Source organism: Megalopta genalis, chromosome 3 (assembly GCF_051020955.1).
Source record: "Megalopta genalis isolate 19385.01 chromosome 3, iyMegGena1_principal, whole genome shotgun sequence".
Classification (NCBI taxonomy): Eukaryota; Metazoa; Arthropoda; class Insecta; order Hymenoptera; family Halictidae; genus Megalopta; species Megalopta genalis.
Window position 1 is genome coordinate 7,692,937 of NC_135015.1, and position 16,076 is coordinate 7,709,012.

The 16,076-nt window shown below is 40.6% G+C and overlaps 1 protein-coding gene across 6 annotated transcripts in view; it reads right to left on the bottom strand.

Annotated features, from left to right (window-relative positions):
* LOC143259021 (protein Fe65 homolog) overlaps positions 1-16,076 on the bottom strand; it is a 324,885-nt gene that overhangs the window by 212,991 nt on the left and 95,818 nt on the right. For all 6 annotated transcript variants that reach the window (XM_076519760.1, XM_076519754.1, XM_076519758.1 and 3 more), the window contains one exon: positions 12,473-12,825. In XM_076519760.1, coding sequence (XP_076375875.1) covers positions 12,473-12,764 — 292 coding nt within the window. In that variant the 5' untranslated portion in view covers positions 12,765-12,825. The remainder of the gene's footprint in view (positions 1-12,472; positions 12,826-16,076) is intronic.

Here is a 16,076-nt window from a genome sequence, read left to right on the forward strand (position 1 = left end):
TCCTCGGCCGGAATAGCGTTGCAACGACTGGAAGGAGCGAACGCGAGAGAGACAGGAGGGTACGGCGAGGGATGGGTTAGGGAGCCAAGAGAGGCAAGCAGACGGGGGTGGACGAACACCGACTAACTGAAGGGTGGGTGGTCGGTCTGACGCAGCAAACAGAAAATAATACCGCGGCCATTGTTCCCGTTTCGCTTTTCTGTCTCGCCTCATCCAGTCTCCGCCAACATCGGCCCTCTTTTCCTAGGAACCCTTCTCCATTGTCGAGTTTCACCGGGTCCCTTTGCCTCCCTCATCATTTCCCTCCGCCTTCTTTCTTTCTCCTCTGCATTCTACCGTCAGTCTCACGCTCGCCGTCCCTTCTTCATCCCTTTTTTCGCTCCCCTCCCGCGCCGCCGACGCCGACCGTGCTGCACACGTATTCCGATATTTTCGCCGGCTCCGAAGAGCAACGGAGAGAGAAATCCGCGACAGATTGGAGCATTTATTCGGCTCGGGAAAAGACGAACAATGCGCCCTTGTGTCTCGACACTTTCGCACGGAATAAATCAATTTTTTCGTTCGCTCCCTGGCCGAGAGCTCGGCTTTTCGTGCTTCCAAGTTTCCTCGTTTCGCGTGCACGGTGCACGCTCCCCGGGAGCCGCGGCGGAACCTTAAACGAAATTTTCCCACCGGCGCCGCGCGATGGACCGAAGCAGGAATTAATCCAAGCGAACGCATTTATTTTTCTTTCATCTGCAGCAGCCGCGGCACCCGCGGCAAATCAGTTTTATTAGCCCGCCGCCGAGCAAGAGGTCGGCCTCGTCTTCTATTTTTCCGCCGCGTCAGCCAGAGCGGTACGTGGCTTATTTCGTTGTCCCTTTGATCGGTCTTCTGTAGTAAAACCCGCAACCCCATTCGCGGGCTCGCTCTCAATCCCCATTCCGGACCCCAATTCCGCGTTCTTCTCCGATTTCGCCATTCGCCGGCTCGACGCTTTATCCCGATTCTCTAATCCTCTGATGAATATGTTTATTAAACCGTTGTCACGCGACTAAGTGGAAATACTAGCAAACAGAACATTTCATTTATCGGGGTTTACTTGTCTTTTTTGTTTGCAGCGGAAAATACAGGCTCGGACCGTGGGCTCCGACATGTAAACCACTCTTTTTCTGTAAACATCACTGAAAAATACTGTCCCAAGTGTGATTTATTTTGCGAACGATCCAATACCACTGGATTTCAGAATGCCGAGAGATATGCATCGATTAATCCTCCGGTTCTGATATAATCAATTAACGATACTGTACTTTTATCATTTTTCATGGAATTAACTTCGTGTCTGGAAACCTTTTAATTAAATTCTATGATTGATATGTTATTTGTGCTCTTGAAGAGGAAGTGCTTTTTAATCTGTAGCACTATGATTGATTGATTCTTAATAATTGATCAGTAATTATACATCTTTACCAGTGATAGAACGAAACAATGTTTATTTCTTGTTTATTTCTACGGAAGAAATTTATTTCGATTTGGAAGAAATAATAAGAAATATTTATCGCATATTTGACTTCCTGTTATAGTGCAAGGGGTTTTAAACCCTGTGATTTAGGTCTTTTAAACGGAATAAATATATCGTCGCACGGAATCAACATAATACGTATAATAAAAATGAATACAGCGACAGTGATACATTAATATGCTTAATGATAGGCAAATAATAATAACTGGACTACTTGGAATCCGCTAAAAAATCTCACGATTCTAGAAGCTTTTTATTTTGATGTTACTATATTCTCTGGCAGTGATTGGCCCCCAGTGCGTCGTCAACTCTTTCATTTTCCTGGCGTTCTTTTTTCTTCGTTTCGGTTTTCTTTTTTCAGCATGTCGAAGTATACATACATTCGATAGTTTCCCCTCGGAAGCGAAACGAGGCGAGAGCGAAACACAGAGAGATAGATGGAAACGTTCATTCGATCGATACAAAGAGAACAATCTGTCGTGCAAACGGCTCCGCACGCCTCTGTCAAACGAGTTAATTTACCGAGTAATTTTCGATATGTACTGAAAACATCGATTCAATCTTCCCCCTCTGTTTCTGTCTCGGCCCCTCACACGACCGCCTGTTTTTGCCTTCGCTGCCCGGCACCCGTCGTATTTACCATTTAATTTCCAGTCTCGAAGATAATCAAGAAATATGTTCCTCGCGTCATCGTGAATTTTTATCGTCCAGCTGAATACGATCTCTGGCTCCAATGCACCAGGCCATATTCAGGCTGCGTGGAGTCGAACCCGGTGACCGATAAGGCTAACAATCCCGCGGCTTCGATTCAATCTTCTCGCCGTTCCGTTTCGTATTGGACCATTTTAATTGAAAAATTCGACGCGCACGCGACCCGGCCTCAATGAGATTTTCCTTGCCGTGAATTATCACTGACATTATCAATCCTGACACCGGCTGACATCCAGTAATAAACGGCCGTTACGCTGGTTTTCCCGGACTCGTTAGCTAAATCGACTTATCCTGATTGTGACGGCTGTAATATATGAATGAAAGAAGAGGAAAGGAAGGGAGATCGTTTCGTCCTGGGTCACCTAGGAAGTGAAGCCAGTGAAGCAAACTAATAGACCGTACGGTATTTTATGATGAACACCTTTGGTTTGAGACGTCTGCGAAATTACATGGCATTCTTTGTTCCCTTTTGATGGAACTGCGTCTTCATCTAGCTATTTGTGCGGCTCTGTCTTAGGCTTGGAAATTTTCTCTATAGCGAGCTATAATGAAATAACTTTATAGCGAAATGGTTAGACAAGAATTTATTGCAATTAGAATAGAAATAGAAATAGAAATAGAAATAGAAATAGAAATAGAAATAGAAATAGAAATAGAAATAGAAATAGAAATAGAAATAGAAATAGAAATAGAAATAGAAATAGAAATAGAAATAGAAATAGAAATAGAAATAGAAATAGAAATAGAAATAGAAATAGAAATAGAAATAGAAATAGAAATAGAAATAGAAATAGAAATAGAAATAGAAATAGAAATAGAAATAGAAATAGAAATAGAAATAGAAATAGAAATAGAAATAGAAATAGAAATAGAAATAGAAATAGAAATAGAAATAGAAATAGAAATAGAAATAGAAATAGAAATAGAAATAGAAATAGAAATAGAAATAGAAATAGAAATAGAAATAGAAATAGAAATATTCTAAATATTTCTAAATATTTAGAAATTGTTGCATTTGTAATAGACAACCGTAGCTAACGCCTTTCTAATCCGACATTAACTATAGTATTTGATAGAAAAGAACATAAACTATCTTTTTATGCAATTTATAAATATGCTAATACAGATAGACTGCAAATCTTTCAGCGAAACAAAAATTGATCAAGTCTATTGTGAGAAATATAAATTAAAAATTAATTCTTTCTTGTGATAAATTCAATAAGTCCAAAACAGTGTAAAATATTTTTAGACTGTTCACCTACATAATTCCGTCATATACAAAATCCGCAGGTTGCTAATCATTTATCTCTTGACATGTTGAGTACCGAAAATCAACCGTAAATATTTCAATCAAATCAAAATAATTTCATTCATGAAACTGAAACTGGAGAGTTAAAATTCATCATGGTGAATGGTGTTTTAATTCTTAATCAATTAACTGTTGCAATCTATTTGAAAAGTGTGTAAGTTACCGTAATTATACCGTATATAATTGATTTTCTTCATATTTCGTTTAAACATAACACTTTTATAAAATATATAATTTAATAAAGAATATCGAAATATATATCCTGCCTAACTAGTTAGCTGTTTTTGACGAGTATACGCGTCACGAAGAAACGACAACATTTTGTGTTACGACGAGCATACTCGTCGAAAACAGCTTGCGACGCGTAAATCGAAACATTTTTCGAAGAAGGAAAAGCTTAGGATCAAAATCAGTGTTGAATCGAGTATTTCGCAAGCGGTGATCGTAAAGGGCGCCAAACCGACTAGAACCTGGTGTCTCTTGCGAGTTACACGTCCCTTAGCTACCGTTTGACAATTTTGTTCCGGGTAAACGTAATATCGCGGGAAGGACTTGGGGCGAAAATTATTTTTAGCCGGGGCATCGGCGGCCACCTTTTCTCGCCTCTTTGGACGACAGACCCCGGCCGAGGACGAGGCGGAGCACAATGACCGATAAAAGTAGCTCGGCCGCCTCTCCAAGTTCGATTCAATTTCACGAAGTTTCAGACGACGCGCGACGTCGTCGTCGTCGTCGTCGTCGACGACGGCGGCGGTACGGCGACAGCGGCGGCGGTGGCAGCGGCGCGCCAAGTGCTGTCATCAAACTCGCATCCACTTTGCACCGAGAGGACGAGTGGCTCTGCAGCACGGCCCGCGAAAATCCACTTTCAGCTTTGAGCCTCCGCTATCCGGCGATGCATTATTCCGTCGAATAAGACGGATGGGAATAATATTCCAATTAGGGCCGTCCGACGCAGCGCGCTGCCTTCGATCGGCCGCCATAATGGGCCACGATCTTAGGGTTCGTGAATTATGCGACGTCGCGCCGCCACGATATCCTCGTAGCTCGCCGTGCCGTTTACGAACAAGGGCAAAATTTCCCTGGATACTTCTCGAAAATTAACCGGAAACTTGCATCTTATGCTGACGCTCGATCAAACGCCACGTGCACGAGATGAATAACGGCGCACCGCGTCGATGAATTTTTCACGCGAGCTGTTGCACGGGACACAGACTGTTTCGCTAAATGGGCAGAAGTCGGAAATTGCAAGTGAAAATCTCATTATTTTTTCTGTCATGATGTATTGGTAACGAAACGCAGTCTCCAATGTTATTCTCAACTTTTACGGCGTATGTCAATTTCTTTGATCTTCCATTTCTTTTTTAACTTTGATTTTCATAAGTTGTCATTAATACCGTTGTACCTTCAAGTTTTTATATGAAACGTTTGTTAACTTTGAAACGATTTGCAAATAATCACGAGACACATTTCTGGAAATGATTCGGCTTTCGATGATCGCGTAAATTTTTTAGAAGAGATCTCTGCGTTTGTTTTGTAGCTTTTCTAGGTGAACTGTTGTGATCTACTGCAGCAACAATTATTTTAACAATGGAACAATTGAAAGCTAACAGTGACTAGTTTGCACTGGTTGTGAAAATATTACAAACTGTATTTAGATATTAGATGATTTATTACAAAATGCGTCTGTAGATAGATGCATCCAGTAATCGGTGACAAAAGAAGCTTCGCAATTTCAATAATCGATCTCAATAATGACCAATGTGGAACTTTTTGAGAGTCACGCAGGAGTTCGTACACTAGAGTGCTATAGAAATAGTACACAAATGTATTTGTATAAACTATTTCTATTCCATAGATCCGGTTTGAAGCTACGAAAGATATTTATTCGTAAGTATGTGTACATATCCGTGCTGCATAAATACACTGTGCTAATTCAAAGCAGAAATTGTTATGATTCGTTTAAACAAGAATATGTTTCATTGTTTAACACTAGATTCAGGAGCACTAAAAGCAACCGTTTCATATTAATTTATAAAAGTAAAAATAAAACATTTATTCTGATTTTTAACGAGTTTTATTGTAACATTTGCCTCAAATAATACATTTATTGAATAAATAGCTCTCGTAAATTAAAAAATTAGTGACCCGTCATTTTGCCAGGTTCCGTAAACTTAGTGATAATAATATCGATATATAAACAGTGAACTGAGAGCTATATGAAATTTCATTTCACTTATACCGAACATCAAATTCGACCTGGATACATATTTCCTATCTTATCGATTAAGGATAGAAATAAAGTACATTTGCGAGACTGAAAAGTTCCATGTAATTAGTTAATTCATTTAGAAAGCTCGTCACATATAATTATTTGTTAAATGGTGATTGCGCTAAAATCAGGTGACCGGGCTCAGTCGTTTCAACTTCGTTCAATGGTAATTTTCCTTCCCAGAAGCTCTGAATAGGAGCTAAGGTCGATTTGTGCGATACGATAAAATTCTTTCCCGTAGAAAACCGTTCTTCCTCTTCCAATCGCTGGAAAAATTGCCGTAATCGCCGGCCATTACACCGATGGTGCGACGATAAGGGTAAATTATCCTTGGATTAAAAGTGTCCCGCTCGACGGAGACCGGTGTCCGACAATTTCTAAGGGATCTCGAAGGATTCACGACGATACTCCATTTTTCCTCGGCGCGGCACGGTGGCCGCTTCGAAATAGGATAGAGTCACGAAACGATTTATTAAGATCCTGGCGAAGTTCGAAACGGAAGGGAAACCCAAAGGAACGCGGAACTGTGCTGCGTCTTGCTCGGAAAAGAATGGGATAAGGATAAGGAAAAACAGTCGACATTCCACGGGAAAGCTTAATGGGTTTAGAGAGTCTGGCTGGACAAGTTATCAGGGTGAAGCCTAGCTCACAGTGGCATAAATCCTACTACAGAAGACGAACATTTTGTTTACTGTTCTAGACTTGTTGCTTTTAGAGCTAAACGTCTATGGGTCACATAGGCTAGTGGGGCCAGTTACTGCGGAGAAACCAATTATCGTGTCTTTAGTTCATTTCCAAGGATAATTAACTTTATATTTGAGCCGTTTATTTTGAAAGTGGCATAAGTCACTTTGTTTTTAAGTCGATATATTTAAGGGTTTGCGTTTTAACACGTTTAAAAACATGGATGCTAACTTTCGAGAAGATTTACTTGTATTTGTTACCTCAGGATACGGATATTTTTCTCAGTATAAATAATTTCGTATAAGCATTAAAAAGTCACCACTTTTCATTACGATAAAGTGACTTATGCCACTTTCAAAATAAACGGCTCATTTATCGAATAAGCCATTTAAAATCTTTCTTCTTTAAATTCAGTTAATTATTTATTTGCTAAAATTAAACACGTAAAAGACGGGTGTGTTTTTAAACTATCAGAAAAATTATTCCAATTTTTTTATACCGAGTTCGCGACATTTTTTGTACAGCTTGGTAAAATGCTTAAGAAAATACTGAACGAATGAAGATCAATGTTCGGTAAAATAAGTCGTTCTGGATAAGATATCACAGCGTTAATTGTATTGATAAAACGTATTGAGATTGCCGAAATACAAAATGGTTTCTCTCTAATCTTTTAACTTAAATGGAGGAAACACTGTAACAACCTGGAAAGTAGTGTCTATTGCAGTTTAAATATATCTACTGTAAAGTGCATATAAATATTTTCTGTTGAATTCAGCCAACCGTTTTCTGAGTATGTAGTCATCGTGAAAATGTATGCGGCGTTGATCTGGCGTTGACAGCAATTATATCATACGCTTAATCGAGAACAGAAATATTTCGAAGCTGAAAGCCCAAATCTAATATTAGAGAAACAAGTCGATATTATGAAAGATAACAATAGTTACTGAATAAATGTACTGAACAAACAAACAATAAGTATCCTTATAGCGAATAAAATTCGAACGAAATTTAGGTAATGTTTTAATTAATTGTAAGGAAAAACGGTGCAGCGTAATTTAGCCACTATTGATGCAGTTTTTAAAACGCCCCACGTGTTGCTATGTATTATAATTAAACTGCACTTTGCTTCCCGAAAAAAGACCCAAGATACATCGATGGTCACAATAACTCTTCATCTCGTTCCAATCATTCTTGGTTCACAATATGTGGGCTAGAGAAGTAGGATGAACATCCATTGTGAGTGCCAATATATCTCAGGTCTCTTCTTTCAAAGAACAGACCGTAAATCTTGATATCTTCAATGAGCAAGTCCCGTTGGTAGGTAGGTGGAGATAATCCATTTAGCCGAGCAAAGCGCAGGTGATAAATTCATTACGGTAAAAGGAATACAGTGATTTATTCTTTAAGGCGCCGACGAGAAACTTTCATTTAAAAATTCATAAAATTAGGAATATTATGGCCTCCAATAAACATGAACCCCTGCTGTATTTATAGTTAAAGAGGCGCTTAAAAACTGCAATAGGTTCATCCAAAACCTACGTTAAAACTTGAAAACTGTAATTTACTTCAAATTACACACTTACAAGCACGATTACGTTCCTTATAAAATAGATACTTGATACCGATGGTATTATTTATTTTCTTTAATTGCATAAAATACGCAGAAAGTTGCAAAAATTGCCAATTCTAATTTGTCGATAGTTTTGTTAAGTTTTTACCAGTTTGCATTGTTTTCGCTAGAAATTAGTTTAACTGAGAGATGAATTTTGAAAGATGTCCAAAAAACTGTTCGAATGCTAATTCCGAGCACGTTAGGTCATTCGCACCTGACAATCCAGATTTCACGGTAGCCTGCTCACAATTACCATTTTTCACACGTTTCACGAAATAATATCCAATTTTTGAGAACAAAGATGACAGACTGACTTTTCTAAGGCCGATTTGGTGGCCACGAAAATCAAACACCAATGTCTCTAAAAGAGTTCGAGGGAAGTTCAGCAGGACCACAGAAACGGATCGAAGGAATTAAAAGTCGTGGAGCGGCGACAGTCGTAATGAAGCGGAAGCGCCGGCAAGAATCACGGTCTGTCTGGGCCGGGAAGCTTCCTTTTAATATAGAACACTCCTAAATTTCCGTCGCCGGCGGCCGGGAAATAGAGAACGCGAGGACGGCGACGGCGGGAGGGGGGCATGGCACGTTCGCGTAACGACCGGTCGGAGGGGTCTAAATCTTGATAAACAGCTGCAAAGATTGTTAACGTTCTCCCATTATTTAGTGGAGAGGCCGAGTTTTCTCGCGACTCCGGAAGACCAGAGGAAAGGAAAGAATTAGAGGGGAGACAGCCGGAAAAGAAGAAAGAGTTTGGATGTCGGCCAGGCTTCGGCGCGCGGGGCTGAATGCTCGATCGCCGAAAAGGGGAGATCGTTTAGGGCTGCCCGGAGAGCATCGCGGAGTCCGTTTTGTCGTGAGAATGATGGAAGCGGCCGCGCGTCTCTCTATAGATTTGCTTCGAGTATGAAAGGGACTACTCGAGACGCGGGCCATCCACGGTCCGCCGATTCGAATGGACGTCAGGACGTCGTAGGCTGTACACTTTACGAGCGAGCGAATTCTTTCTTCTTGGCGCGGTTTAATATGCGACTCTCCGATGCCGGAATTTGTCAAGCGTGCGGCCGTTGTTTGCTCGTCCACAAATCGTGCCAAAACCGGCTGCGCCCGAAGAACACTGCGGATTTCCAGCGTTCTCCAGGGCGAGCATATTCGCCCGTGAACGTAATCGCGATGCCCGTGCCACTCACCGTTGCCAACGCGGGCCGCGGCTACTTTCACGATGTCGTCACGACACCGTATTGCCCATTAACGCGAAATACGGCTACTCGCATCGCTACAGAATGCCCCGTTTCGAAATAAACCCATTAGGCGACGGACCGCCCACGCGACGCCACGGGGCCCCGTTCGAGACGTTGGCCACGAAGTGAACCACCACCATCCGACCATGCCGTACGGTGGTCCGAAGTACTGAAAACGTGGACAGAAATCCCAAAAATGATTTTTCTCGTAGGTTCATTTTAACCGTTGTTTAGAACACGTATTGTTGTCCCTGTGACAGGTGTTGGAGAAAATGGTCACATTTTTATACCTCAGTGACAGTTGCGACGTAAACATCAGTTTAACAAGTGTCGTAAAGATGACACACAATTCTGATATACTCAGTGTAAAACCGATAGCTTCTTTTAGAAATCGTTTTATTCAATTCGGTGAAATGGATGCTGATTCGTGGAAGTAAGTAGAATGTTTTCTTAGTAAAACGTTTTCCTTTGTAAAAGGGTTATATTTCTATCTACCCAAAATTTCTGACAGACGTTCAAGAGTGTTTCAAGGGAAAGTCGCATCATCAAATTACATAGGAAATGATTCAATGAATTCGTTAGTTCAAGCATTCTTTGTAATCTTTAAATCGCTTAATTACAATCTCCTCCAAATAGCTCTTTCATCTCATTTAAAGGTGAAAAGAGGTGAAAAGTCATTTTCATGACTTATCTAAACATTTCAACCGTCTTAGTACTAATCTTTAGTACTGGCTTCTAGTCTGAATCTACTAATTCTTTTAAAATGTCTCTTCTTTGTCTTATGCAGCGAATGGTTTTCCCGTTGAAGTCGTCAGATAAATAAAAAATAAAATACTGAAAAGGTGTAAAATCTAAATAAATTCAGATTTCGATTCTCATGGAGCAGCACACACTAGCCGTTATTAATACTGGTTAGGTTTAATGTTAACGCGGCCGCATCGTTGCCAGTCCGAGCGATCTCGTTGAAAAATATTACAAAGAGAATCAGCGTTTCTCCCGGGATCGATACGCCGCACCGTGTTCCAAGTATCCGTGTCTCGATATTCAAAGTGCACGATTAAAATGCATGCCGCTAAACGTTAAAGGAAGAGATGGATCTCCTTGACCCGAAAGTGTTAATTACGCGAAGACTTTTCCCCGGTAAATAGACTTCATCGATGAGTCGGTCGCGGAGGAGTCGATGCGTTCGTATACTCGTCGACTGCAGTTTGCGGAGATTGTTCTGTTGTCAGCGGATACCTACTCGTAATTCGATGCGGTCGAGTAATGGAAAAATAATTTGTATAGTTTGCTTGATATATCTGTAAGCTGAACAAATAGAGAGAGAGAGAGAGAGAGAGAGAGAGAGTTGACTATGTGTTAATCGTGATATCTGCGTGATCGTTCCAATCGTGACGAGAGTCGTTTAGAAGATTGCGCAAATTGTGTAAGCATGATGCGACATGTTTGCCGATTCACGCAATCGTAATCGAATGGTCTACTTGTTTAATTTATTGAAGCATATGTTTATTTATGACGTGTCGGACCGCGATTCTGATGTCTATATTAACAGGTCGGATACTGAATATTCGGATCAAGCGAGTTCTGTTTTTATTGGAAATTGAACGAATCCTGGGAAAGTGGCGGCAGGGAGACAGGAATATATGTATATAAATCTATAAGCGGCTACGAGGGATGTATAAAAACAAATAAACGTTGTTTTATAACAATTGTTACGACACGAATCCGTTGTAAACAAATTTTACGTAGCGAGATTTATGACACGGGCCGCTGAAAGCCGCTATTTTTGAAGAGGCCGCTCAAGCTACATTTTCGGCTGTCTTAATTAGTATTGGGGGCCACTAGAAGTTAATTTATCGCCGCCGGTTTTTCGCAAATATGTACGCTTTAAGAGATCTGGCGCCCCAGTGCTGGATACAGTTTTATTTCAAATGGAAAATCGAAATATTTTCAGAGATTATTACACGAGTACATATGTACAAGTATTGCGCACTGTTAATTTGTATTAACCATCGATGTGCTCGTAGAGATTATGTAGGACACCTGACAATTTTATACCAGGCTTGGGTTAATCCGACAAGTGATACTTTGCCTTTGTGCTGTACTTTTAATACCCTTTGATTTGCTCCATGTTTAGCATTCTGTTCTTCCGAACAATAAAATCACTATTATCACTAGAGGCTATACCAAGTCCATACTGTGGTATATCGAATGTATGTTGTAGCAGTAATCTTCTCACTATTATTCTTGTGTTTGCAGTAACTACCACTTGAAAACAGAAGTTTAAACGATTACACACGTCGCACCTGTGTGTGTGCAATACGATAAACACTGCTTTATATCAACGAGATTTATGGTTCTATTATTGATTGATCTGTCAACCTTAGATTATTATTAGGCTCCTACAATTTTCTTGACCAAAACTGTCCTATTCCTCCCGCTTCCTTGGAATGTGTCTACGAATGTAGAAATTAGTTTGTCGCAGGGGTTACTGCGACGGTTTATATAAAATAATCCGAGAGAGTTTTTTTGGTTTTTATATAACGAGAACTTTAATATAACTTGTAACAAAAGGCGATGAGGTACAGTGTGTAGAAGGTAAAGGTAAACGAGTGACGGATGAGACAGAAATATGAACACGTTGAGAGTCGGAGGAAAACTTGCTAACTGACTTCTCCCGGTCGAGAGGTCCTCGTATTTATTGGGGAGAACGTATTGAAATTGGTAAGGGAAAGTCCTTGGGAAGGGCGAAGGCCTTTCCCGAAGATTTTCCGACCGGGGTGATCCGGGACCTATGGTCCGAAGCTGTGTCCCAACGTTTTTATTGTTTTATCGCGGTGTGTACGCCTTGCGTCGGGAAAACCCGAAAAAGGCATATGCACACCCCGTTTTTGAAGGACGTGTCTTTTTATGTCTGGTCCGCCACATTAGCATAAGCTAACACGGTTTAGTATCATCCACTGCAATCTCAGAGCATAATTAAGGGGCAAGGAGGAAACTATATTGCCTGCGCTGTATCCACCGGATTAGACATTTAAAAATAGACTCCATAGCCGCGTTAGGCGCCTCGTCTCCGACAATGCGGCTGCTAACAAAGAATATCCTTGGACCGGTGGCAAAGAGAGGCGGAGATGCGAGTACTTACCAAGGAAGACGCTCTCGTCGATGTCGTCGGCGTACAGGTCGAGGGCAAGGTCGACCGCACCGTCGGTGCCAGCCTGCTCGGTCTTCTTGGTAAGGTCCATCAGTTCGTTTCGTATCGCCGGGTGGCCCGTGGCCAGAAGCTCGGCCAACAGGGTCAGGTAAGACGAGTTGAGGGAGGTAGGGCTGGTAGCACGTAGGCAGCCGGGCAGCCAGAATCCTAAGAGACCGTAGGGAACCACCGGTACCGCTCCGGTACTGACGAAGCCACCGTTCAGAAGTTCGCCGCACAACATAGGTGCAGCGATGACCTCAGCTCCTCCCTCGTGACCTTGGCAACGCCTCGATGTCGACTACCTGCGTAAACAGATCCGGAGACGAGGGATTAATCGAAGCTGCAGGATTACTCGCTCCGACGGAATCGAATTACGAAGAGACGTTTAATCGTTTCAAATCGTCGAAGAGCTTCGTCGTCTCTTTCGACGGTGGTCCGAGGTCTCCCGCGACAATGTGGCACGTTTTGCGACAAAAACAGCGGCACTCGAAAAATGTAAGTTTCGAGCTATCATTGTAGAAACGCTGCAGGATTATTATAATATAGAAGTAAGTAATATAGAAGTGAATTGATCACAAAAATTCCTAAAAGAATCAAAATAATTTAATTAATGAAACAGAAACTAGGAAGTGACAATTTATTATAATCGACGGTATTTGAATTTCTTTGCGTTCTAAATATCCTAGTACAATTTAATTTGATCTATTATATTACAATAAATATGAATATTGGCAGGTAGTATAAAAATCTTGTCACTCATATATGACCAACGCTGTATTCAACGTGTGAATTTATCTTCATCAATTGATATGAAAGCAATTAAATCGAGCAAGTGCTCTATTTAATTTATGTTAAATCATTCTGTACCCTAGATACATTGTAAACATGAATAATATTCTATTTGTTGGTAAATATTACGTGTAATCAGTTTTGTCAGGAGAGCCCAACGTGTCCGTTTCTGTGTAGAACGTAAAGAATAAATTCTGTATTATGATTGTTCAATTTAAACAAATTTAAACAAATATTTATTTCGTTGAATTTGTTAAACAGCAAGTCTGATGAAAAATATTTATTTCATTGAATTTTCTACATGTTTATAAAAATCCACACAGTCTACTCACAAATGCATAGTACTTATCACACATGTTGGGAGTTCGAGAGATGTTATCTCTGATAATATTAATATGTGCTGCGTTAAACTGTGATCTTGCTTTCTCGATACGATACAAGCAGGGAAAAACGAAATTGAAAATACATTTGTGGAAAGTAATAAGAAAATATTGTCGTTCGCTTCAAATTCAATTCATGTAGAATCAGTATTTCCAAGACGATTAAACTCTCAATATAGTTTTATCAAATGAAATCTTATGTTTTCAGGGCTCTATTTATATTTCCCATGCTGCAAGAATTAAGTTCACTTCAAATCCAAGAGATAGCATTGTTCTAAAAACTACTTATTCATTGTTTGTAGAAGTGTTCAATATCGTGCAACTATTTAATCCAATGTGATAAATCTAGAAGTGGAAATGATTACAGCGTGTATTTAATAATCTCAAAATGAGGAAGCAAACAATACGATAAAGGTAATCGAAGTATGTACTTGGCGCTAATGAAAAGATAAGTGAATTCAAACGATTTGAATTCTACCGATGCTATCGATTCAGATTATGCGAAATTGCATGATAGAACGAATGATTTGAAGTTGGAGTGCTTACTGGGTAACCGAATGTAAACCATAACTGAAAATCAAGCAAGATAAGAAGGTGCGTTCTGGATTATAGATAACACGGACGGAGTACGATGTGGGCGTGTAACCTACTATCGCATCAAATAGTGCCGCCCACGTGTAGCATCGGCAGACTGTAAGTCTGCTGCGCAGGAAGTATCTAGAGAACTTTTTATGATGTATGAGATTTTTTGTATTAATATCCAAAGTCGCCGAGGTCGTAAAATATGCTGCGGTGTGCCGAGTAACTCTTCGAAAGCACGTCGTCGTAACTCGAAAAATTCATGTAAAAACATGTATGTAGATAGTAGATACTTCTACACGAAGAGCGTAACACTAATGTATTTATTCGATGCGAGAGCAACTGCTCCACGGACCTCTCCAGATTGAATTCAGTGGAAGGCGTAATTACCAGATCATAAAACTATTTCCAGAATACAAATATGTATTCTTGAAAACAATATTTCTCTCATTCCGGTTCTTACAAAATAATTCGTGAACATGCTAATCTGCAGATTTTATGCGAGTTACCGAACTAATTGGAAGAAATGTCCTATCCTCGTTGCGTTCGACGGATGAAAAATAAAACGGCAATTTGTTACATTAAATCCTTGCATCGGATACGCGTGTGATTAACCCTTAAATGCATGATTTTTTGTTTTGAATTGTAAAAAATCGTTTTTTATAGGAATGTAGTCATAGGTTACGTAAAAAATAAATAAAAAAATCTAGGTGATAATATTGAGTATTTATTTTGAAAAAAAGTTGTATGTAGACTTTTGGCAACAATATGCGTTTATTACTAAAATTATTGTAGACGTAAACAAATGGTCATGTATTTATATCATCTATTAGTATAGGAATTTTCACATTATTCATAAATGAAATGCAGCAAAGCAATTGCGATTTTTGTTGTGACACAAAGCAACCTTGCATTTGATGCACTCAGTGAAAATCCTTTGCGACCTGGAAGTTATCACCCACCACATTCGAATGTCAAAAAACATATAACTTACTCGCCAAAAGTAATGTCAAGTCATTTATTTCACACATGGTTTATTGTCTATTGTCATCAACGTGTGTTCGAAAACGCACATACTCAGGTTTTTGAATAAAATTAAGTGGAACTGGAATGTAGACAATTGGCAACAATATGCATTTAAGGGTTAAACAAATTTGATTCGACGAAATTTCACGGTTCGGCGGCGAGCGCGTTAAAGGCGCAAGAATGGAAATCCAATTACAGGGTACGTGGATTTTAGCGCGGGTATTTTTCATGAGCCGCTAATAGACCGTGCATTATTACACCTCTCGCGGCGCGCACGGTTTTCGGCGGGTCTCCGCGTGGAACGGGGACAAAAAGCGTTCTCTTGTGCCGAGGCTCAGCTTCCAAAGAGGAACATCGCGAACGTGCGCCGCGTTAAATTGTCCCGATCCCGGGTGTGGAACGTAAGGTCGTTACTCTTTCGGAATCCGGCCGCGCGACCGAATAATATGCCGCAACGAAAGGCGGTATGCGCCGTTGAGAACAAAACTTCGAGACCATCTGCATAACAAAAGAGTTGGCACAACGCTGGACAACCGAGGAGCCGGAACAATGCGATCGCTGGGCTCGCACGGTTCCTTCACAATTATCGTGAAACGCGTGCGAACTAATACTCCGCACACACTCGCGCTCGATGAAACACAAGGCCAGCTGGCATAATTCAGAAACGGTGCACAGAGGACACGAAGACGGCGTACGGTGGATTCACTCGTAAAAATCGATTACGCCCGGTTCCCGTTCCCGATTTCGCCTCGGAGCTCGCAAAAAATTTGACGCTTCGC